The following is a 26,069-nucleotide window of genomic DNA, read 5'->3' on the forward strand; positions in this document are numbered from 1 at the left end:
GAAACTTGTTTTAAATGGGGAGGAGGAAAACTGCCCGCTAACTTCCGTACTGGTATCTTCTTTCAGATGTATGTGTCGTAAGATAGGATTGCAGACACCTTATCAAAATTCTTCAGACGCTTTTTAAGAAGTGCCACAATTCTGTCATGGTGTGCAGTTCCAGAAGGATTCAATAACCAAGGAGTACAGATAATCATAAAAGGGAGTTTGTCTCTCATTCGCAAAATGTCTCTCATTGCTGATTTTTGGGGTTGTCTAGGCAGGTGAGAGATCCTGCTGGACAGCCTTGTCATTACTAAATAGGACACAGCTCCTTACCCATCTCAGAACAGTAATGTTTTCTTGCTTTGTCCAAGGGATACTCTTACTTCTTAGTTTTGGTTGCTTTATTTCTGAACCTAGCTTCCTAGTGTTTTTAAACTCATAGCAATAAATAGTCAAAATAATGATAGGGATTCTAACTCATCCTCTCAGATCTCTTGCATATAATGCACCTTCAAGCGCCTTCTCCCTCCATGTTTGGGTTGGTCAACACTTGAAACTCCTTTTTGCTTGATTAGCTTGATTAATGTTTGACTTGTTAGACACAAAATGTAGAGCTCTTCAACAAAGTACTTTGTTTTATAATTTTGATGTTCTGCTAGCTTTTGGGAGAATACACATGGCACAATATTTATACCAGACTTTATTGGTGTGATTTGTTAATACTAATGCAACAACAGCATTTTAAAACCAGTTTACATACCTTGTCCTTTTAAAGGTTACTTGACATAAACCCTGCAGGCTTGGAAATACTTTGCAAAGCTGCTCCCGTCTCCCCCTGCAACAGGAATTCAAACGTTCTAACCATTCTAAGTCATCATAATGACAGGCATTCTTAAGTATACTTGTGCCATAGAAAAAGAACATTGATTAAAAAAATTAAACGCTTCACTATGCATTTGTGTACAGAAGAGACATGCTGGGCTTAAAATCAGCAAGAATCAAACTTTTTCCTGCTTTCTGTGGTAAATCTGGCAGTTCAGGTCAGGAAGTATTTTAGGAGGGTTTCCTGGCAAGGTTTGATATATAATTACCCATACCTTTAAGTCCTGGGACAAAACGGTTTCTTTCTTGAGGTTTCTTTTCCAGCTGCTTTTTTCCCCTAAGAATGTTTTACTATTTAGTATCTATTTACTTATACTGTGGTAAAAGGAATAACAGAAATGGAATAGATTTTTGAGTGGTGCTTATCAGCAGAGCATTTATTGGAGTGTCTGATCTGAAGAAAAAGATAAAGTTAATATCTCTTATTGTAAATCTCAGGAGGATGATTGTGTTGTCATAGGGCAATGTTAGTTATTACCTGCAATATACTGTAAAATAATATCCTTGAGGAATTGGTGGAAGGTGGGTAGATCACAACTTTCAAGTTTTATTCCTACCTCACTAAAGGCTTCTTCAGCTCTTAGAATTCGAAACTTTTAACTGTCCTTTAAATAGTAGGCTATACATCTTCTTGAAAAAGATTTTTAAGAGTTATCAGAGGAATGTTTGGTATATGCTTTTGCTGCTGAGATAGTTTTTTTAAAGCATAGAGTTGTGTATTCATGGGAATATGAACCATTTGGCTTTGACTGGAGGGCAACAACCTTGTAAGTTCAGCTAGAAACACAGATGAATCAGATCAAAGTTCTCACAACCTGTCTTAGCTCATTTAAATGCACTGGATTCTTTTGCAGTTTATTTTAAGAATTGTTGGAGAAGGATTTCAGTGAAAACTCTTATCAGTGTTTTTGTATGTTTTGCAAGACTCGGCTACTTCACTGTGTATTTTCCGCATTTTCCCATCTTACCCTTAATGTGTTTGTGCTCTTCTCTGGACTAATTGTCAACTGAGCATTTCAGTGTCCTTATGTATTTAAAACAAAAAGTCTTCCAGTCATAGAGTTTAAAAAGGATGCTTTAGTGTACCTGTTGGAAAAAATAATAAACTAGGTTCCAGCTACTTCACTGGGGTATCAGCACATCAGCATATATTTTGAGTGTGGAAGGCTGCCAGAAGGGCATTGCACTAATACACTGTAAAGTTCATAAAGTTTGCCCTCCATTTCATTTCAAATTGGGGTAGGAAAGTATGGCTCACTGGCTGAAGCATCATTTTCAGCAGCCTCCAAGAATCTTCAGATGATAAGCAACATTTAAATTGTGGTGAAAATGAGAAGTCCTACACCAGATACCGATGGTTTTAAAGCACAACCCCCTATAGTAGCTGTAATCACAAAAAATGTTACCAATAACACTTTTCTAATTGAAGTTCTTAACCCTGAGCATATAGGTATAGAACAGATAATGAAGTAGATTTTGAGTGCATTCGTGGGCTATTTAATTTCAGATCTTAGTTCACTTAAAAAAAAATATCTGTTTCTGAATGCATGCGACTTTCTCATTGCCAAGTTCTCTTTAGGTCCACCTGTGTTTGCCATGCTGCACTTCTGCTCTTTTATTTGAAAGGAATTTGGCATGCATCATTTATGAAGAGTAATTTAATTACCTCAGTTTAAAAATATGAATAATTGTTTAAACTGCCACGAAAAACTTGCCTATATTCCCTTAACAAGACTATAAATTACAAAGTATGTATAAATGTTGAATATACAGCATACATGAAGTCAGTGAGGTGACTTCTGATTTAGAAAAGTATAATGACATTTTTCAGAAGGTAGTGTACATATAGAACTTTCGAAGGACAACTGAGGATCTTAACACAGCCTAATTAACCTCCCTCCTGGGCAAGGTAAAGCATTAGATGCTCTGAATGAATGATGAAAAGTGTCAGGGAAATACAGAATTGGATTGATTTTCTTTTAATAATAAATAATCCTGCTAATTTATTTGGACAAAAGTAAACATGTCTGCTATGGTTTTGCTTTTGCCCTGTGCCAGGATTCAGCTCACAGTGAATTCTTAGCAGAGGTCTAAGGCTTTGAAAATTGCTTTCTAATGGAAATGGTGACAGATCATTAACTACAGTAGTAAAAATGCATTGATTTAACGTGAGCATAGTCGTCCTAAGTTGCAAAATGCATGGCATAGTATGTGCTGAGCATCATTGTGGTTATAAGTATTTAATGACATTATTCATACTATGTTAATCTTTCTCTAACATAGGGCCCCTGACAATGTTGGACAGGTATCATTCAGGGGCTGAGATACATTTGTACTGTAGTGACACTGTGATCCCACTGTAATTGCTGTGCTGAAAGGGGACCAAGAAGTGTTTAACATGCTGCATTTAATCACCAATGCAATTACAGGGACACTGAAGTAGATACGTTTTCCTGCTACCAAGTCATAACAACTTCTGAATCATAACAAACCATTACTAGATGTGCTGGAAGGCTTTGTTTCCAATAAAAATGCAGAACCTGGGATTTTATAGTCATACTTAATTAGCATCTGTGGTTTTCAATATCTTTAAAACTAAATGTCTAATGCACATATGCTGCATGAAAGAAAGCATTTTTCCTCCAAAATCCTTGTTCTTTTATCATCAAAAGACATATGAACAAAAATTAGTTTCAAGAATTATGATTATTCTGGTGTTATTTTTCAAGCATTGAGAATACATACTTGTATGTAGTAGTAGAATTTTTACTCTGAGGCAGCTGCACAATTCTTGTCATTGGTGAGCATCTGTACTAATAATACTAGTTCACTATTACCTTAAGTCTAGGTGGCATGCTAATACAGGTGAAACTGGGCATTTTGTATTGCCCTTTGGCACTTGTATAGAGTGAAGCTAGTATTAGATTTAGTGTTTCTGGTCTCCTTTTGTTTTTTACCTTAAAGATGGGACTGAGAAGTTATGAAGCACCTGATCATCTGCTGGAAAATGGAGGATTCTGTTACCAAAACCTTTATTATTTATTAGGTGTGCCTAAGTTTCTTGGCAGAAGTTTGTTTTTGGAGACTTGAGTATCTTGAGATCAGCCAGTTTTGGTACACTTCTTTTTAACTCTCTTTACACAAAATTTCCACATGTGACTTGTTCTTGAATCTTCAGAGTGAGATTGTCTTTTGATTCTGTTTGTTCTGATCAGCTGCTGTGCATCTAACAGCTGTGCCTTTGAGCTTTAGGGCTAGAATTAACTTGCATTCTCTGAATGTGGTTTTGTACTGGTAGTCATTTACTGGAAGAGGGGGAAGGAAAACCAAACTTCCATTTAAGACAAATTAGAATGTGCATTGATTTGGATGGTACCTTGCAGTGATATACTGTAAAATGGCAGGGAATAAAAGGAATAATTGATAGTATAGAGCATAAAATTGAGTTTATAAAATCAAGTGCACTTCTTGGAGCAGATGAAGCCAGTTCACACCTTCATAAGAATGTAATGGAATTACCATATGAAAATGGAATCAGGGAAGCAATCGCTTCAGTTTTCTTAATTAGTTACATATCAATTGTGGTACACAATATGAGCACATACAGGATTTGAAGTATGTGAATTTTGCTATTTAATGACTGTTGCTGGCTCTCAGTTTGTATTATACACCTTTCACTGGAGATGCAGATGTGTATCTCTCTGAGACTGGGACCTTACAGTGGTCTGTGTGTACGTCTTATCAGATTGCTCAAATAGTTCCCTTTGCTGTGGTGAGTTGTAGGCACAACAGCACAAGTAAGGGATGATGGTTTGGAGAGCCTCAAGTGTGCATTTTATTTTTACCCTTACACACAATTTATTTCCTGCTTAAAGTATAAACATGTTAGAACTTCCAGTGTTTCCCATTTTGGTAAATTTTTTCCTCTTTCAAAGTCCCTACTGCTTTCATAGCCATGTTGTTAAGGGAATGGGTTTTTTCCCTTGGACAGCAGAGGCAGTTTTAATACCCTCACTGTTTTCGGACCAAATCCTGCAGAACTGTTACATGCTATCATTCTGTAGCCTCTGGACTTGAAGTATCCTCTGCGAGTAATTTAGTCTGCCACTTGACCTTCTGAGTTTGTTTCACCTTGTGCTTTCCAATTGCGTAATAATTTTGTGTTACACTTTAGTTAAATGGGGTTTTATTTGACAGATGGAAGTACCTCCAAAGAGGGTTTAACTTTATATTCTGCCTCAGCAGTGATGCCATTCTGTTTGACTTATCTATAAATACGAACGTCTTTCTGAATGCCAGCTTAAATTATGTACAAGTGGAGATTATAAATGATCTGTATAAAAATGGCTTTCTAGGGATATTGTACATATAAAATGTATACTGTGAGTAATTCTGGATGAGGTGCTGTCCAGCATGAAGCTGACTTTTTATGAGGGAAATCTAGGAATTACTATAATATGTTCAGTTAAAAACTGTGGTGATTTGATACCTGATTCAGAAGCATATCCCAAGCCAGCTGTGTCAAAAGGATGTAGAAATGCTGGGTGTCATCCTAGACTTGCAGTCTGAAACACTCAATTCTCATTTCCAGGACTAACATAGAATTCTAGCTTTGCTGTGCCTAGTATACCACTGCAGCCATGATATTGTTATGTGTTCCTAGAAACAGGAATTGTGTTGCCTTCCCTAAAAGTCATCCATGACCATCATGTTCCTGTGAAGTGGAAACAGAAGGCTGTGTTGTGATTAAGACTTTGATATTTCAGAACTTTGAGTGTTTCAAATAAAATTGTCCCTAGAAATAACAGATATTGCACGTGTATGATATATTTGAGAAGATTGTCGGGAACAAAGAAATTTTACATTTTTGTATTCCTTCCTGGCAGTATGAGCTTTTGGTGAATTCTGGAGTCACTGAGAAACGATTAAACCAGTGATGTGGTTAATGTGTGCTTCACCAGAGATCAGCAATATGCAGGTTTGCTCAGTTTTAGGTCTTGTGAGTGAACCCTTGCCTGCTAAAAAGAGGAGATCCTAGCAGTGAGAGGAGGGATTTGCAGTACAGAAAAAGGATGTCACACATTTTACTTGACAGACACTGACCTGATAAATTTGGTGTACATAAACTGTGTAGTGCATTTACTTTATGAAACTTTTGCTCCAGTTAAATACTGCATTTTCATAAAGAAGCTGATTGTTGATCAGTGTTGCTGTCTTTGCTGTTTTCTTAGTTCTAGTGTAGCGTTGGTGTGTGTATCTGCTCTCACTTAAGTGGCTATATAAAAGAAACTAATGAAAAACCACTCAAGGTTCAGGTTCTCATCCTAGTAGCAGTTTCAGATTGACTTGGATGCCTTGAAAAGGCATACAAGGATTAAAAGGAAAGTGATCCTTGAAACTGTAACTGTTACTTGGCTTACAAGGTCACTTGTCCAATAGTGCAGTCCTTTCAGAAAATTTATTGGGGTTTTGTGTGTTAGATGTGTGTGGCAGCCTTTTTTCTCTTTTTCACAGAGCTCTATGTTGTGTTTGTGTCTGTTTTCCATTGTTGGCGTGCTGATAAGTAGATATTATATGAGGCTTTAGATTGATATTTTACAGCTGAGATGGTTGATTACACCAAAGAAAACATTTATCATTGCCCATTCCAATGTCATCAGTATGAACCAACTGAACTCTGCCTTTATTTTTCTTTGCTGCCCCTGGGCTTTAATGGCTTTGCAGAGAGGGTCCTGCCTGGCATATTGAGCTGCTCCAGAAGGTCTAACCCATAAGCAGTGAGTACTGAACTGCAGCACACTGATGCTGTGTAGGTGTTGACTCACCATGCTGTTTTTAATTGCAGTTCATTTAAAGGTAGATAATCTGTGCAGACCATCAACACATTGAATCTTTGGGTATCTACCAATCTGATGATATATTTGTATGGCTACAAATACTGTTCTGCTTTTCTTTTCTTGGGAATTAACTTTGGTCCTGTGGACATACTGTTTGTATTTAAAACTAGCTTTCATATGTCTGTGGCTCTTGCTGTAGCTGGCAAATGGTTATATCTCAAATATCCGGTGATACGTGTTCTTATAGAATTTTTGAGCCTGATGTAAACCAGCTTTCAGGTGTACATGAATTGAAAAGCAACTGTAATGTTTTAGTGTGACTGATACCAAAATATGATTGATCAGGTCTGGATTTACTTTGTTACTGGAAAGTAATTTAAAATAACCATCTACAAATTTGGGTAGGGGGAATCTATAATTCTGATACGTGTTTGTTTGTGATACAATTGTTTTGAAAAATTTGTCAAACTTTTCTGTCTCAAGCAGTTTTTTATAATTTATATGTTGTTAGACTCAGATCTCCTCTCAAAATTCCCTTCCTGTTTGGTTGGAGGTAGAAAACAACTGTTTTGGTAATCTCAGTTGTTTCTTTGTATGTATTTTTCTGGAGAGAAAGGTGCAGCTAATTTGGCTAAATTATATGTCCCAGCTAGAGGCTGCCCTGGGGGGAAAAGAAGGTCTTATAGGCATGGACAGTTTTGGTACAACCTGGCCTGTTAATAGGTACTTTCAAACCTGCCCAGGATGGCATTAATGCCTGTAAATAATGGCAAAGTTGATTCAGGAATGCTGAACAAATCAAATATTCGGCAGTGTGCACAGAAACCAGTTCATTCTTACCAACACATAGAGAACTTCTGAGAATATTCTCCAGGTCACTTTGTAAAGGAGGTGAGGTGTTAGAAGTGAACTTTTTGTAAACTGGGGTAAACATAGTGCATTGCTTTGGATATTTTCATGTTTTTCATGGGAGCCTAGAGAGATCTTATAACCTTATTTTTTTTCTTTTTGTTTTTGGTGAGGCTACTGACTTTCTGAGGTTTGAACACCTGTGGCATAATTGCATATGCACTTTATAGACATCTGGGAGGCTTAAGATATTGCTGCTGTTCTGCTGTTTTTCTTTCAGCTGAAGGTTGCTGCCCTCAAAGCTGAGCTCACCTTTGTGGATAATATGAACTATCCTAGTCCATGTCAGTGCAAAGTCAGCCATGTTATATTAAATTACTGCTGAATGCAGCTCAGGGTAGTAATGAAGAGCTTGATGTAATAACTAGTTAAAACATTCCAGCTAGACTTCCAAGAGCACATCTGTCTGTGTCCTTATAAGTACAATACTTCAATCTCTCCATTGCTGTATTGTATTCAGGATTTGTCAGGACTGCAGAGCTGTTGCCAAGGGGAGCCTGCTATTGAAATGGAATGTATTGGTGCTTTCTATCTATCATTATTATCACATTGCAATACAAAGATTTGAATGATGAATGCGTAACATATACATTGAATGGTGAAGTAAGTTTATTTTCATATATGAGGTAAATGTGTAGAAGTCATATTTTGGAAACTCTTGGAAAGAGATTACCCTACAAAGTCTTTTTCCATACTCTCATTTCTAGTTCAGCCACTTACCTTTGATTCCTAGCCATTTAAGTTTTTAGCTTCTCTGTACCCTTGCTTCATTGCTCCCAAAACTTCCCTGTATTGATTAGAAATATAATGAATTTTTTAGCTCTATTTTTTTTATTTTTTGCCCCAGGTCCAGCAAGACTATGAATCTCTGTTCCAAATGCTTTGCTGGTAAGTGCAGTAAAAGGTTTTGTGTTTCCCTTAGATTATTGAAACCACATTGTTGGCGTCTCCCTTAGGATTTGTGCATGGATTTCTTTTCCTTCAGTGTGTACACGTAATCAGATTTTCCTCACTTTAGTGCTTCCTTTATTTGCTAATCAAGAACCTCTTCTGTAAATGTACCCATCAAACCTAGTTCTTGAAGTTTAGGGAATTTAGGTACATCCTTGTACTACAGAGCTCCACTGCAGGACAGCTCTTGTATGATGATACGGTTTCCACAACACATAAGTCTGAATTGTAATTTGGAATTTTGTAGGATTTATTTTGTAATAACTTCTGATATATAGAATGAATAAAAAAAATTAAAAGGAAAAGTTAGTATGGAATACTTTGTTCCATTTCCTCTAACTTGCAGCCCTTGAACATTAAATTATCAGTAAGTCATTGGTAGGCTGTTCTAATTACTTCATATTATTTTCTTATTGTGAGGTCTTTGCTATTGTGTAAAATCTTAGGAATTGTTTTTGACCTTTTGCTGTTAGCATCTTCTGGTTTTGCCCTTCTGAATTAATTTTTTAGTATTGGTATTGTAAGCTTACTTTTGATTGTAATTAAGGTCCTGTCATAGCTCATGATTTTTAACTGTCTTGGGGCAACAGATAAAATGTTAAAAGGTCCAGCATTTTTTTTAACTTTAGAGCTTATTTAGCATTTTTAAAGCAAAAATGTTAATTTTAATTTAGATTGCAGATCTTGGGTTCGGTATAACTTCATTAAACAAACATCTTGGAAATAAAGATTACTAAAAGGTTGTTCAGCAAAATGTATTTCTCTGGCTGTTTTCCAAAGGCATGGGTCTCTGGAAATGGTATATTGAAGGAAGTATAAGTCATTTCTTGTACTCTTTCCCTACTGACCACAGTCACAAACAAATCTTTGCTTTGACTCAGTAGGAATGTTATGTTCTTATTAGCACTATAAGTAACTTGTGTTTGTGTACTCAGCAATGCAGGAATTTTGATTCTAAGATGTCAAAACAACCCATCCCTCATTTGCTGAGTTTAGCAGAGGACCCAACACTTCACAGCCAGCAGACCAGGCATTAGGCAGAGCATCTTTTCCTTTGTTTTTTTATGGTTTGGGTATTTTGTTTGTTTGTTTGTTTGTAATTTTGTTTCTTTTTTAAAGAGAACACGAGTTCTTGGCTTCTATTCTGCATTTCTTTCTGAAATGCCATTTCCTCTAATGAAGTTAATTTTTCTCTGCTGTAAAATTTTAAGATGAGACCTTGTGTGATTGGGAGGGTGAGGGTGGGAGAGCTTATGTTTTTAAATTTTCAAGATGGTCCTTAGAGCCTGTTTATTTTAATGACATAAGTGTTTGGAAGAGTTTAGTAACTTAAAGAGCTGCTAGTGGTTAGAATAAAGGTACTGTAGAAGGTACTGTGGAAAAAGACAAGTTTCTCTTAACTATGGTTCCTTCAACAAGTAGCGTTAAAACTACTCCAACTCTGTTGGAGTCATAACTCAAAACCTTTCAGTGTCATCATTCCAACATAAAAGTGGTTTTCTATTTTTTACTTTTTTTCCCCTGGTGGTACTGAAATGTTTTTAGCATATTTTCTATACTGGGTTTCTATCTATATACTGATATAGAAAGATATGTACTCCTGTTTCTGTAAATTTAACCACCACAGGTAGCAAGATTTTAGGCAAGTAGGGTGTTGAAAGATGTTTTTCACTGTTTGAGGCACTCCAGAGAAGGGATGTGAAAATTAGTTCCTCTTTTTTCTCATTTAAAATGGCAGGTTATTTATTCAAATATGTTGAAGCAAAGGAAAAATTTCGAAGTATGATTTCTCTTGACCATCATTTCCTTTTTCTTTATTTCAGAAAAAAGAAATCCACACAATGAAAAAGGTTAGTAAATCTTTAAATTACTTTTTTTGCTCATTTTTTCCTAGATGGAAGAATCCAGTCTTCCTTTTTAAAAAAATAATTAATTTGAGACACACACTGCAGGAAAGACCCTTATATTTGTGTAAGTATTCCTTTCTTACATATATCAGGAGAGAAGAGCAACAATCCCTCAAGGGATAAAACATTCTGTTTACAGTGCAATACGATTTATTCATGGAACCTCCTTATCTTAGCAGGTTTTTCAGAATTTCTGAACTACTAACGAGTTTGTAAATACATGAACATGAAGTCTTCTTTGCTTCTGCATTTTCTGGCTTCCCCATTGTTCTGGTTCTGTCAGGACAGGGCAACTTTGTGCAGGGTAGACAAGGATATTCTGTACCACCTCAACTCATTGCCAGGAGTGGGGGGAAAGGGACACTCCTCCAGAGATAAGGGGTTGCCTTCCAGTCAAGAAATTCTGGCAGAGGGAGTGGTTGGGTAATGGCAGTTCTGAGCATTTTGCATATGAACCACTCTCTCTAGTACATTTTTGTTACTAATATTGTCTCTGTTTCTGCTTTTTCTTATCTCATTGCTGTTTCCAGTAAATTCTCAGCCTGAGATCTTTACCTTTGTGCCTCCAATTGTCCTCTCTAGCCTGCCACTAGGGGAGGGGGAAGTGAGGGAGCGGCTTGTGGTTTGGTGTTTTAGTGGGACACTAAATTTAGGAATACCATTCCTAAACAATAACACCCATCCCTTGGGGAAAAAATGGTCAAGTTTGACATAAATCAGATTAATTAGCCCAGAATTGGAGCAAAGGGTAATGTTAGTTTGCCCTATTGTTTGACCAAGTGCTTCTGTTTTCTAAATTTATTATCAAAATAAATTCACTGAATTTTCAACCACATTTGTCCAAAGAGGAGACAAACTGCAAAAGCAACCAGATAATAAGGCAAGGAGACTGACATTCCTTGTTTTTTCTTACATTAAATGTGGGAATGGTGCTCACAAGTTATTACAGAGATAAGCTGTTCAGTTTTCTATGGCAAGAATGAACTGCATACTGCACAGATACATGCAGCCCTTTGCCTGTAACTGCCCAGTGTTTTCATCTAGATCCAGAAAGTTCACTAAGCTCTTCTGTACAACCACAAAAATACTCTTCATTTGCCACAGACTAGTTCTTAGCTTGCACATAATGATTGATAAATACTGTAGAAGGGCTTGAAGTTAGCTACCCTTTTCAGCTGTCTTTGCCTCCTCTTCACACCATCTGCTTGTTCTAATAAGGAATACCTGTCTTGCTTTGCTTAAACCCTGTAGAAGCAACAGACTATGAAATATTTAAGAGCTTCTCTGAAATAATTTCAAGTTAATTGTACTTCTGCAAAGTACTTCACAACATTCTGTCTCCAATTCAGTTCTGACCATGTGTTACTAATGCCTCAGAATCTCCAGATACAGAACTACTGTAACCCTACATATTGAAGTGCTTCAAATAAATACACTCTTAAATGGTGAAGATATAGTTGCTTCAGACTTCCCATGCATCTAGAATACAAATGCAGTAAAGTGGTGTGGGTTTTGGAGTTTTTTTTAGTGTTTATTTTTTTGGTCAGGGTACAGGCTGGTAAGTAAAAAAATGTAACTTATGGCCAGAGTATCTCCCTTAGTGACGCCACATCTTTCAAGAATGCTGCAGCCTTTCTTCTTTCAATACAGTAAACTGCGAATTCTGAGTGATTAAATAAGGGACAGTGATGAGTTAAAAATTTCAAAAATGCTCTTTATTAACCTATCTTTGCTCCCATTAGGTTTATGGAAGTTCTAGTATCAACTTCAGGTAGGGACATTGCTTGAGTACTTTTTGAAATGCCACTTGATAAAGCAGACTCTTTCAGGCAGGAATTCTGCATTCATGGAAACAGCACCTGGTACCTCAAGAATTTAGTTTTAATTGGAACCTCTGGGAAAAGTCACAGAATGAACTATTACAGAGTAAGAACAAAAATTTAAATAGAAAAAATGATAAAGACTACACTTTCTACTTACATCACCCCTCAAAAATGCAGTCTGTCTTTAAGCCATTTGATTGTGAGCCTGGAAGGCTTAATTTGTGTTATGTTCTATCAGCAATGGAAAGAGAGGTACAGGAAATGGATTTCAGCTTTTTCAGTATTGTGCAAAGCTAAAGGTAAGTGCAGCAGTGGATGGTTTGGTGGAGAGATGCAATTGCAAAATGGGAAGAAGATAAAATATGATTAGAGTATTCATGGATTTGTGAAACAAAATCATAGGCATTCTGTCTGAACATGTAATTGAAACTTCTAGAGGTGGGTACCTATCCCTTAATCCAGCTGTACAAAGTACTAGATCAGCGTTACTGAAATTGAAAAAATAACTCAGCCATATAACCCAAGAATTGTCTTGAGTTTTAGGGGCATCGGCTTATAACTTGGTCTTATTTTTAGGTTGAAATAAAACACGTTTTTTAAGTTAATGGATTCTTGATGAGAAAAAAATTAGAAATTTTTAATCTTCATTATAGTAGCAGAAAGTCAGTATTGCTAGAACTGCATCTGTATTTTCAGTATGTATGATTAACTCTATGCTAGATTATTATGAAATTTTGAAACTTTGATAATATTTTTATGTTTCTGAATTGAAAAGATCTAATAAGGAGTGAAAAAGAAAAATAGCCATTAATATGTACTATGTATCATCTGAGTCTAAAATTGTCAGATTATACACCTGTTGCCAGAACTTAGATATCTGACTATAGAGTTGCTTCATATTTTTGCATATCTTAAACTTCTTCCTTTGTTGAGCAGACCTTTATTTTGTCATGCTTAAATCCCACTGAGTTTTTGGAGTTTACAAAATTGGCATTTTTTTGTGTCTCAGACATATTGAATAGTGCAATTTCCTTTTCTCTCAGTTTTTTAAATCTTGGGAGCTCTTTAGAACTTGTCTGTTATTGCTGCCGTGTTTGTCAGTAATGAATCCTATTGTAAACATAAGCTGGCAAAAATCAGTGTTCCTGCCTAAATAGATTTTGCTGTTAATTAACTGCTGATTTGATTCTTAGTCAAGCTTTCAGCTTGCTTACTGGAAATCTTTTCAGCACGTGCATCTTACGTGTTGTTAGTTCAAATTGTGCTTTTTTTGCTGTACCCTATTGTATGGTAATTACTAAATTATGCTTCATTCAGCATTGTGTTCATAAAGTTTTGAGTTCGGATGATACAAATCTGTTATATTTGTATTTTTCACACACTTGTAATTTCTGATGTGAATCCACAAGTTTTAGTACTTTGTTAGAAAAGCAGCAAGAAGTGTTTCCAGAAATCTGAAAACATCACTAAGAACTAATTTTCTTTACCACTACACAAGACATTTCTTTTTTCAGAATGGTATTCCCTTTGTTAGCTCATAATAGAAGCCAGTGCCTCAATATGCTGCTTCATTACGTCAGAATTTGTTGCTGTGTTTACATCTTTGTGTTTTGAAGTACATGGACTGCTTGCTACAAAAAATGGCCCTCACTGGCTAGAATTCAAAAGTAGTCAAGCTTTATCTTTAACTTCTATTACACAGTTGTTATGGTTTGACACTGGCACAGTGCCAGTGCCCTCATGAAAATGCAATTTCTTAATTGAATGCTGTGAAATGCAATTGAGAACAGAGCAAAGCAGGCCTAAGCTTAATAATAAGGAAAAAACTTTATTAAGCTACTAATACTATACTACTATAAAAGGAAAAAGAAAGAAAAAAAAACCACACCCACAAAAATTAAATGAAAACATTCTTCTTCCCACTACTTAACTCTAACAAATTACAGTGAGACACAACCTGGACCCCAGTCAGGTTTCTACCCTTTAGACAATTGATTCTCAGTCTGTTGAGGGAGAGAGGAGCCCCTCCTGTGCCACAGACCCCCCAAGAAACACAGCTGCCACACCCTGTGCTTCTATGTCACACATGGCACCGCCCGGAGAAAAAAAGTTTGCTAATGGTGACCCTCTCCTTTCTATGCATGGTGCTCTTACTACTAATGTATGGATGGACAGACTGCTTTTAGGATTTTTCCTTTCAAGGATGCCCTACCAAAAGGGGAAAAAACTGTGAGAACCCCGGGCTTGGTTCAGGGCTCTTGTGTGGTGGTAGAGTCACTCCTCCAACCCGTGCTTCCAAAGAAAAACCCCGCAGCCTCTTGTTCAGTCTCAAGGCAGTTTATTGCTCGTTATCTAAAAGATTGTCTTCACGGGCTGCAGCTGTTTGGTCAGCGCCCCAGGCAGAGACACACACACTCCTGACACCCTCACTGCCTGGTGTCTTCTTCTTCTCTTCCCCCACCCAGGGCTGCTGCTATCTTTTATATGATATATTACGTATTATATGTTTACAGATTTTCCCCAATACCTGCTATCTATGTTACAATGTGCTTTTCTACTCTAAATCAATCCATAAGTGCCAGCATCACCAAGAACATGGAGGCAAGGAAGAAGAAGGAGGAAGAACAGGATCAGCCCACTTTCCTCCATCTTAGAACTTCTGACCCCCATGTACAAAGTAAATCCCCCCCTGTACAGGTGCTAAAACCTCCCTGTACAACACTAAAAAATTTTCCCCTCTATTTTGTAACTACCTCTACTATACCATCTAACCCTTTGTGACTGCTTGTTCCACCTTCAAATTTGGTAACTCATTCCATGGCTCAAACTCAAAATCACAGCTGTTTCCAGCTGCTTGCCAGGGTCTAAAATGCTTCTGACCAAGGCCTGGAACCTCTAAAAATGTCAGAGACATTTTGAGTTTCAACAAAAAACAACAGTTCAGTTTTTCATTTTTGGGACTACAGTCCCCCCCATTTTTTCCTGGGGCCAAGGGTCTAAGAACAGAGATCTTCTCTTCTTCTTCTCTGAAGACAGGGGGCACTACTATAAACTTCCCTAACTTTTCTCTGTTCGCTCCACTTCTGTCTTTTTCTAGCTGAAGCAGGTCTCTTTGGCTCACCAGCATCTTCTTAAAAATACAATTTCTCATGGAGGAGAAGATTGGTTCAGTATGTGGCTACTAAGAAAAAGTCCAGCCAAAAGCCACTCCATCATCTTCTCTTATTTAGAATTTCTCCTTCTAACATCCCAGGGTCTAAGCTGTCTCTCTTCTTCTCTTTCAAACTGAGGAGGAGAAAGATTTCACAAAGCTTTCATTTCTCAAGGAAGGGTTAAAAGTCCCGACTCTTAAAGATGGCTTGCTGCCCAGGCTCCAGCTCCCAGGGTGGCTGGGCACCTTGCGGCCCCCCGCTCTTCTTCCCCGTGGTGAACTGCTGACAAAAACTACCACTGTCTTTTTCTCTCTCTCTGGAGAGAGAGACTCTGGGGGGGAATGGAGACATCCCAGGTTTCTCCACCCCTCCATCTGCAGGGGGCCAGCCCGGCTCCAGTCCCTCCACTTTTGGGGCTACCTCCCAAGGCCACATGGCTTTCCCCTCTCCCACCCAGCCACAGGCCGGGCAGGGGAGAGGCTGCACTGCACGCTGGCCTGAACTAAAGAGAGCGAGTTCTCCTGGGAATTTTGCTTTTAACCCTTCTGTGTTCTCAGAGGCATGTCCACCATTAATTGGTCAATATTTAAATTGACCTCTTCTTTCCGAGAAAATTTTTTTTTCCGTGTCAAACTACGACAACAGTCAAGCTTGAAGCTAAACATTTCTTTGGAAAATTGTACAGCTGTTAGAGTGACAACAAAAATGTTTTGTATTTCTAGAGCATCTTCTAGTAAAGAATGTAACATTTCAGATATAACCATAGATATTGTTTAGCTTACATGCAGTTTTTTACTTTATACCCGAAGAATTTCTAAATGTGTAAACATGATAGGAAAAAGATGTCTTAGCATAATTAGAAAGCTTGAAATATGAGATATGTGCTAAGCTTGAAAAAAAGAGTCGCCATAAAAAGGAATTAAGAAAAAAATGGATAAACTGTTTCAGTTGTTCATACTCTTGGTTTGCACTGCTGACCCCAATCGTTCCTTTTACTCTGTTAGTATACATTATTCTTTAGCTTTAAAAAAATCTAAAAATCTGAGTAGTAGTTCTGTTTGGATTGTTAAAACAGGTCAATATTTTGTGGAAAGGTTAGGAAGGGATTTTTAGTTGACTCCTTTTAACCCTAACCTGTCTTAAATGTTTAGAGAGGAAATACAAATTGGGAGAAAATTGATTTATTTGAATACAGTTGTATGATCTAAGCTTAGGACTAATAATTTTACATTTCTCAAAAGTAAGCATCCACCAAATCATCTAGCATATTTATCCAGTACCTTCCTAGGTCTCAGTATATACAGGAGAATTTGAAATTTGGGAGAGAGGGATACCTGAAGCTTTCTAGCCTTTCTGGAATTAAAATACAGATCACATGTTGAGTGAAGTTAGTAAAACATTACTTGAGGTGTCCATATCTACATTGTGATGGCATGGAAGCTGCCAAGTACAGTGCTCCTGTGTTGCTTTGTGGCAATACTGATATGATTAGGCTGTGCATTGTCTAAAAAGGTGTAGAAGATACTGAGCAGAAGGCACAACCCTCACCTTCCCGTGACCTGGCTTTGTGAAGGCGCTGTGTGCACAGCAGTGCGATGAAGGGTGTCAACAGGGCCAATGGCTCAGCTGCTGGTTTGGGGTGTTCAATTATTTTGTCCCTTTTCATCCTCCTTTCACTTCCCCTGGATGAAATAGTGGGAAGGGGCAAGCACTGATGGAGGAAATACCCATTAAGTTTTTGTGCAATTGTTAGTGGAAGAATTTCCTTCACAGCTGTCACTCAAATGTTGTGTATTGAGGTAGGACAGATCCTTCTCTTTTTCTTTTCTTCTTTCTGACTTCAAGTTAGTGGGCCATTATTCTGTCATGTCTTGTCTGTCTTTTCACTAACACAGTCTAGTAAAATTGAATGCCTTTTTAATTAATAACTAGTATCATTTTACTGTCAATCAGTCCTATCAGCAAACTACCCTGTAGGACATTAGTGGCTGTTGGATTGCATCTTGCAAAATTCAATCTAGTAGACCGGGGCTCATTTGTTAAAAATATACATTACACTCACACAAACATATGACCTTTTCTCAGTACTGGCTATTTGAAAAGACTACAAAAGAGTCTTTTAATTTTTTTTAATTTAATTTTTTGCTCTGTCTTGACAAGACATCACTGATGTTTTCCATGTGTTTTCTTATCTCAGGGGATTGTCCAGTCCAGTCTCATTGTACAGATTGAACTACAAGCAAAGAAAAGTGCTCAAGCCCTTTTTTCCCTCAGACTTACATTATTTTTAATTTTTCATAGCTTTGTTTTCTAGTATGTTTTTTTCTTTATGGTAAAACCAGTTTCTTTCTCTTTTCTTGATATCTTGTTCCCCTTCTTTCCAAATGACTTGTTGAAGCACCAGCTGTAATTTAGTCTCTTGTGTATAGGTTCTGTGTTGATGTAAAAAAAAATGTTTAGAAATACAACTTAATTGCCATGATGTTTGCACTTTGCCAACTTAATTGGCATGATGTTTGCACTTTGCCAGCATGAAAGTGGGGTTACCTATTGAGGATGTGCAACCCATGGGTTTAATTTACTTAACTTTTTTTATTCCTCCATTCCCTTATAAATGTGTGCATAAGATAGAAGAAGAAATGTTTGGTGGGTTTTTTTGGTTTTTTTTTTTTTTTTTTCTAATTTAGCAATTCACTTGATTTATGGAAAAGTCTGTGCTCTCTTTTGTGTATTTGCTCGTTTGGAACCCTTCTATAGTTTATAGAGACACTAGTAATTTGTTCCCTAGCCTCCCTGTGGAGTTTGTTTCATATTACAATCTAATTCCATGTCTGTGTCGTGCACTCCTGAGCCGTTCATTTGTACATTTCGATGCAGTTTGTTTCATCGTGTTTTTGTAATCCAAACTGAATCTAACAAGCTGTGTGCTTTGGGGACCCAGCCTTGCCTTGCCAATTAGAACAAGTGGTTACTGAGAGAGAGCATGTTTTAAATAAAACATGGCACCTCTGCTTGGGACCAGCAGCCTTAAGGGAATAAAAAGAGGATATTTAACTCTTTCTGCATGAGAACAGAGGGCAGTATCAGAGTGTGTGTTTTAGAAACATTCAGCTCATTCTTTTAAAAAGTATTATGCAGATTCATGGTTTGTCTTTTAAATAAAATGTAGTTTGCCATTGGAGATGTTAGGCACTACTGCCTGAGGAGTATTTAGAAATTCATAAGGATATCTGTCAAGCTGACTGCATGTTTTCTAGGATTTTGATTGTTAATGCCACATCAAAATTGTAGAGGACTAGCAGTTGCCTTTTTCTTTCCCCTTGTACTGCCACACAAGAGGCTGAGAGAGAGCAGGAGGAGTGCCAGATGGTGAAAGAGCTGATTTCAGAAGGTATTTTACAAGGAAAGTAGTCTAGAAACAGCATTTATTTTATTATGTGCTAGGTGACTAAGAGAAAATTACCATATTAGGTAGCTGGGAAGATATGTGTTTATGATAAATATTTGTGATCAGTGCAGAAATTATCCATCTTTTACTGATCTTCAAACTAACTAAACCTCCTGGTATTTCAAGCAAGACACAACAGTGATTTGGGAAGTTAACTCTACTTGGCAATTCTTTCTTAGATTCTAGAGCATTTCCTTTCCTTTGTCATTACTATTAACTTCTATGTCTACATGCTTGAGCATCTCCAAGTTGAAGTAGTTAGTTACTGTCCAACAGCAACTCTTAGCTGAGGACAATGAGAAAGAATTTAGGTGAACAGACATGGCAGCTAACTCAATATTTCAACAGTCCTTGCATACACAAGCAGGGCAAGACCAAGAATGACCTCCCTTGTGAAAACCTTTTTGTTAAGTAGCTAGCTATAAGGGAATACAGCTGTTTGCTAAGGTGATTTAAGCTGTTAGGGAAAGCAGCTGTATGGGATAAATGTGATCTGGATAATAGAACGAAAAGTAAGTGATGACTTTTCGATTCTTTAGCCATTTCATATGAAAGAAATGTGATCTGGCAGCTAGCTGGGATCCTGACTTGATTTCCTTTTCGCAGTCCATGAGGATTTCTTTGTGATAATAGACAAGTTGGGGTTTTTTTGTGTTGCACTTCTGTTCCTCATCAGTTACTGAGGGATGATACTATTTTCCTGCTGATTTTGGACAACCTGATTTTGGATTTGCTTTTCATGCCCTTGAGAAATGTATGCAGATAGGGATTTTTTTTTCCTTTATTTTGTCTTAGCCTTCAAAAATCTTAGGCAAAATTTTGGAATTTCAGTCCTTTTCTGTATGTGTCTTTTCTGCAGTTGAATTTCTTTTCTTCATCTTCTTGACACTTATCTTCAGTCCAGTTTGTTTCTCTTAATTTAAAGAAAATCATACTGCACTGCTGCAATAATGCATACCATTTATTTTAAAACAATTAATAATTTTTCTTATGGAGCCTGCAAATATGCCAGTCGTTGTTTATTCATACCAGTTGTCTTATCTGTATTGCAAAACGTTCTCATAAAGTTAGTCACCAGAGGGCAAACTGCTCATGCAGATTTAGTCAATACAACTATAACTTCCTGCCTTTTTAAAAAAAGCCCAATAGTCTATTAGTGAGTTTCCATGTAGTGTTAATTAAATGAAAAATTTAATGACTGTTGTCTTCAGAGGTAAAGAAGTTATACTTTTACACTGAATGAGGTGGAATTTTTAAAAGGTTAAATTTTAACTGTTGGACTAATTTGCAATCACTGGGGGAAAAATACCCCTTTAGATAATACTATTCCTTGTTATCACATTAAATATCCCTTACTAAATAAGTGATTAAATATCACTTAACTATTAGTCAGGGAGAAGAAAGTAGCTTAAAACAGTTTTCAGCAGGAATGTCTTTATCGTTAATTTTAAGTAGATGACTCTCTATTATGGGGGCAAGTGTGTGTGTGTGTGTGTGTGTAATCCTATGCTGAAGATACAGATAAGGCCTTTCTTAAAAAATCACCTGAAATAACTGCATCTCTGGTAGTTGAGCCTGTAAAACGTTGTTCCTTTTCTTTGCAGAAAGCATAGGCTGTTGACTGAATCTGGCACTGAAGATTTAGGAAATTATGAGACAGGTTACAATGATGTAATAATTAATACAATCTATGTGTATGCATTGTAACAGTCTTTTAATTATGATAAAAGGATCAGAGTACAGGAAAGCACAAGATTACTGGCCTAATCTCCTGGTTTAAATCACAAATCATTAACTATCATCTAGGTAAGCTCTATATGCTGGAAATGTCTCCTTTAAACAGCTACTCTGTCTTGACATGAGGATGCTTGGGGTTTTGAATGCACCATGGTTGGTAGTATTTCTAATGAATAGGCCCCCTTACTATTAAGTTATATTAAGGTATGCCTTCTTAATTGCAACATTATAGGGATGACATTTGCACATTGAGCTGAATAAAGAATAATTATTTTCTTTAGAAAATTTCTTTAAAGGACTCATTAGCCCCCTAGTGCTTCAAGAAAACAAGTAATTTACCATCTTGACATTTGTGCGAGTCAGAGGTGGTGATATCCTTGTTCACTGTACATAGATAAGAATCTAAAGCACAAGTGCTGGACATCCAAAGATATTTGGTATCAACTTTGAGAAGCCTTGTAACTGCAGTCCTTTCTTAATCTCCCTCTTCCAAGACATGAAATTTTTTGATGCTTTAAGCATTAGAAGTATACACCTCCATACCTCTGTGGAACTGCAAAGGTATTAAATGCTTCTCTTGGTGAACCTAAAAATACCTTTGAACATCCTGAAAATAAATACAATAAATACATTACAAAAGTCATGTCAAAATTTTGTAGCAGAGAAAGAAGGTTATCTTTTGTTATCTTTGATTTTTCTTTGGAATTGTCCTTGGGGTTAAAACAAAGTCAAGAGCAGAAAGGAGCTTTGCTTTGCTTTCTGTGAAATTCCAATTGCATGTTTTGAATGTCCTTCATTCTGTCCAGTAAGGAAGTTAAAGGTCCTCTAAAAGAGAAGTTCTGTGACTTGCATGCATTATGAAAGTAATTTAAAATAAAATAAAGAGGTCAGATCACAAATGTAAAAAATTGATTAGATCAGGCACTTCCTTATTTCAGTCTGGCTTGACTATTCAAGCTCAGTGGAGGATTTTGCCATCCTTAATGCCACCCCCAATCTTCTAGTATAAATAAATGCAGTTGTGTGGAACTGTTAACTGTTACTGGGCCAAAACATTTGGAAACCGTGAATCAGGAATGTTGATTCTGAGCTGTTGGGTGGCAGTCAGGTTGGATGCAAATGCACTGTCACAGTTGATCAGAAGTGCTGAAGCTGAACAAGCAACCTGATTGGGATCTTCTATAGAGTCCATCTTCTGAGACTGCTCTTTTCTTATTGCAACAAAAGCAGCTCCAGTAATAGTCTTCAGAACATAATGTAAGATTTTTACTCTCTCCTTTGCATTAAGGCTTTTGATCAGACAAATGTGGAAGGAGGCTCTACTTTGTGTATTTTTAACTACTAATGTTACCCACATCCTAACTGTTTATTACTTGAATAAGTGAACAGATAAATTTCATTATGTGCAAGGTTAATGATCCAATGCATAAGGAAGAACTTTGAAGCTTTCTAAACATTTATTTTGTATTTATGTACCTTTATGTACATTAATAGCTTAGCAACATTGGTAACATTTTTGTTAGGTTTCAGTTCCTAAATAACTAGAGCTTTTTATTTTGGGACTGGGGCATTTCTGTCCAGCTCTGTGGAAAGCATCCATATAAGTGGAGAGCAAATTATGAGCAGACAAGAGATGTCTTGGGAGGTTGGTAAGAATTAGAAATGACCAGAAGTACACTTTTCCATCTCAAATGATTGCTTGAAGTGGACATGGTATTCACTGGAAGTTGTTTGTGGTGAACTCAATCAGCAATAAAAGACTCATTTCTTTTTTGGTAATTCTGTAAGTTATAGGCTTTGCTCTTTTAACAAAAGACACTGGAGTTTTGCCTTCTGTCTTGTGTTTTGCTTCAGAATATCAAAAAAACAACCCCAAACTTTCAACACTTTACAGGGTGTTTGTGGAGGTAAATACCAGTCTGGCTCATTTCCAGGCTGAGAAGGAAATACACTGTGCTATTTACCTTTGCTTCTAGCAATGTTTAGTATAGCATTACTGGTCTTCATAGACAAGCTTTCATTCTCCTCTGTTGATATGTCTTGCCCTGCAATATGTGAAGAAATAGAAAGTTGATTCCAGTGTAGGTGCATACAGTCATTCACCATGACATTTTCTGTGCCTCAGAAAAGTCAGTGCTTAGCCTCAAGTTCTCAGCAGAGCTGCCATCTACTGAACCATTTTGAGAAGCAATTTGAAAGCTAGAGTTTGACAATGCTGGCTTATTTTTTTTTCCTAGAGACTCAGTAATGTCTAGAGAAAATTGTGATAGGTGTAAATAACCCCAAAAATGCGAATGAATATAATGAATGTTGACATCTACTCAATTGATGCAGATAAGTTAATGTTTAGAAATTGCTCAAACATTATTTTTCATTCTGCACTGCTTCTGTTACTGTCCATAATTATTATTTCAAAAGAGTTAAAATTATTGTATAACTGGAAACTTTTGACTATAAAGGTTTAATGCAAGATAGACATAGCAGTGACTTGTTCTGGTAATCAGCACCTGAAAGTCATAGCTGCTATGTGGCTGCAGCTAGTTGCAGCTAGTGTTCCAGTATGAATATTTTCTCTTTCTTCTAGATGAGCTCTAAAATCTTTGCACACCTGAATTGTAAAAAAGAGTATGTCTGAATACAATATCAAGGTGGCTGGTAATATTCTCCAAATCAATATATCTGGTAGCTGTGGGTAGCAGTGCATTTCAGTCCTTTTCCCCCCGCTTTTTTTTTTTTTCTTTTTTTCTTTCTCTTTCTTTGAAAGGGTCCTGATATGCTGTAACTGAGGAAAAGTATATAGGAATGTTCATCTAATAGATCTAAAAATGCTGAGTGCTGAAAGCTATTGTAACAGAACCACTTTTTCTTGGTAGTAACTAAATGTAAAGGTCAGATTTCATGTATTTGTTCCCACTTGAGTTCTTTTTTGACAGAAAGAAAGCTATTTTGCAGCTGATTTATAAGATATTTATTGTGTGTTAGTACTGCATAAACATCTGACATTGTGAGCAGCGCTGTGTACTGCTGACCATGCCTTGGTAAAAGGAATTTTAAGATACTTATTGTGGTCTTTTCTGCAGGTACTGTAACAAAGTAGAGAATGTCCATTTACAGGAAAACAGGAGTGTAATTATTTTAACTTGAAACTGTTTTCTCTTTCATACAGCAAGCTGCAGTAACTCCCTGTAGACAGAATGGTCAGTTGTCACTCCATCCACACACCTGGGCCTGAGAAATTAATTGTGCCATAACTTAAAAAGGATGGGAAACTCATAGCTCATTCACTTCAGACTTCTGAAGATGTTGTCAGTAGGACTTGAGAGTGTATGTTTATTTAGGACACTTCAGAAAATAATTAAAGTACTAAATTTTGTATTGTCTTATGGCAGCTTGTTCTTTAGTTAGACTTAGCAACATGTTCAAATAAGAGTGTAGCTCCTTTCTTTAAAAAAAGGAGAAGCAGATAATTGTGTTGATGACATGCAATTAATAAAAATTCAAATTGAAGATGATTTCTGTGAAATTTTTACTAACATTTTGCCATTATAAAAGCAGTCATTTTTACTAACAGTAGTAGTGCCTCTAAATAAATACCAAGCATTTGAGATAACGTCTTATTCAACTAAGTAATCAACTTTAAGTTCCTCTGTTTGTGAACCTTCTATGAAATTCCAGTTTGCTGTATTCCTAAACTATGGATAGACAAATGAACTAGAAAACAGTAAGTGTCCAACAAACAGGACAAATACTAAGCTTAATTATTTTGTAAATGCGTGTAGGTAGCCCTTAGTTTTTTTAGTTAACAAAAAGAAGTTCTAAATTTCATTATTAAATATTAACAGTGACTAAGAATCAGTCTTTAAACATGTTCACCAAATAATAACACATTTTAGTTAAAATGCATCCTTGTGAACCACGATTAGAATAACATTTTTAAGTTTAAAATCTGAAAACTCTTTCTAGAGCTGCCAGGTTAGAACCTGTTTCTTCCATTTCTCTTTTCTTAGTGAAACTCAAAGGAATTCAGGCCCTGAAAACTGAGGAAAATCCTATTACTGTGAGATTGTATTCTTGTGCAAGTGGAGAAATCCCATGTTCTGTTGTGTTCTCCATCAGGTTTGAGGCTGACATGCTGTAGAACCTGTGTAAGCAACTAACTGCAAGGGTTGAGATGTTTGTTTGTTTCTACCCAGCCTTCTTTTTTACTTAGCCAAAAGGAGCTTTGGCTTCTAGACTGTCAGTGGAGGCCCTTTAGCATAGCATATGTCTGGGCCACCTTCTTCCCTCTCTGAAAGACTCAGGGTTGGGTGGCTGGAGAAGTTAAAATGACATGGACATACTGTGTCCAAACCAGACTTTTTTTTTTCTCCCCTCCCTCATGTTAGAAAAATCTTATTTCCTTTTATATTGTGCTTTATATTGCATTCAGCAAGGTACTGTATTCTAGTAAGACACGAGCACCTTTACAAAACACTTATCCATGACTGGGTTGTTGAAGCGAAAGTTTCCCGAGTTTTGAATGTACTTGTAGGTTCCAGTTGGTTGGATGAAACTAGTAGCAAATTATTATTGCTGCTTTTCTGTCCTGTTTTGACTGTCTAGGTGAACAGCTTTCTTCACTAGAACATGTCTATAGTAGTATTTAGTATCACTTATTAAATAGAATATGGAGTTGCATTTCATGGTTAACTGCAACTCATTTTCTGCCTTTTGCTCAAGAGAAAGCAAGTAGGAGACTTCCTGCCTCTTTCCCCGGTTTTACTGCTGATCAGGGAAACAGAGACTATAAAAGTTAGTTTCTTTTTCCACAATTTAGTTTGTGCAGCAAGGTATTAACAATTTTTTGGTTGTGCCCTGGCCTATTAGCAGGAATATACAGTGGTACAAGGATAAATTCGTTGAAAATGTGATGCCTCCATGACCTATTGAAGAATTGTATCCTTCTGCAGTGTTATTAAGTAATTTTTCTTCTTCTCTTAAATTAATGTTGACGTTCTGTTACTGGATTTGTTCTTGTCTTCAGATTAGAACATAATGGGAAAAAATCTTATTGCTGGTACAGGAAAATTAATTGTTTAAATACTTTCCTTGAAGTAGACTTCAACTAGAAAGATTATAATGTAAAATCAGTGTATGATTTTGTTTTGCTTTCATGTATGAAAAAGTGCTTGTGGAGCATTCAAAGCCACAGGGGAATGCAGAAGAGAAGGATGAGTGGAAATCACAGCGAGAGAAGAGCAACTTCCTGAGGAAGAGGAGATAGTCTTGTCCATCAGTACTCCCAAGTTAATCAGTACTCCAAGGGAAAACAACTCTTCAGAGTTCTGCTGTAGTGAGCATGATAATGCCTTTTCAATAACTGCCTTGTGGCACTGGTGATGCAAATTTTCTGCAATGTATGGAGAGGTGGGAAAACTGTTTAATTTTAAATGTCAATC

General features: G+C 36.8%; 1 protein-coding gene and 1 non-coding gene across 2 annotated transcripts in view; both read left to right on the forward strand.

Moving 5' to 3' along the window:
• ZFAND3 (zinc finger AN1-type containing 3) overlaps nucleotides 1-26,069 on the forward strand; it is a 137,183-nt gene that overhangs the window by 23,800 nt on the left and 87,314 nt on the right. Inside the window, 2 exon segments of the mRNA NM_001256231.1 lie at nucleotides 8,461-8,501; nucleotides 10,388-10,414. Coding sequence (NP_001243160.1) covers nucleotides 8,461-8,501; nucleotides 10,388-10,414 — 68 coding nt within the window.
• On the forward strand, nucleotides 18,687-18,750 carry MIR2967 (microRNA mir-2967). The gene has a single exon (NR_048974.1). It is a non-coding gene; the product is annotated as a microRNA mir-2967 (primary transcript).

The sequence above is a fragment of the Taeniopygia guttata genome, chromosome 3 (genome assembly GCF_048771995.1).
Source record: "Taeniopygia guttata chromosome 3, bTaeGut7.mat, whole genome shotgun sequence".
Taxonomy (NCBI): domain Eukaryota; kingdom Metazoa; phylum Chordata; class Aves; order Passeriformes; family Estrildidae; genus Taeniopygia; species Taeniopygia guttata.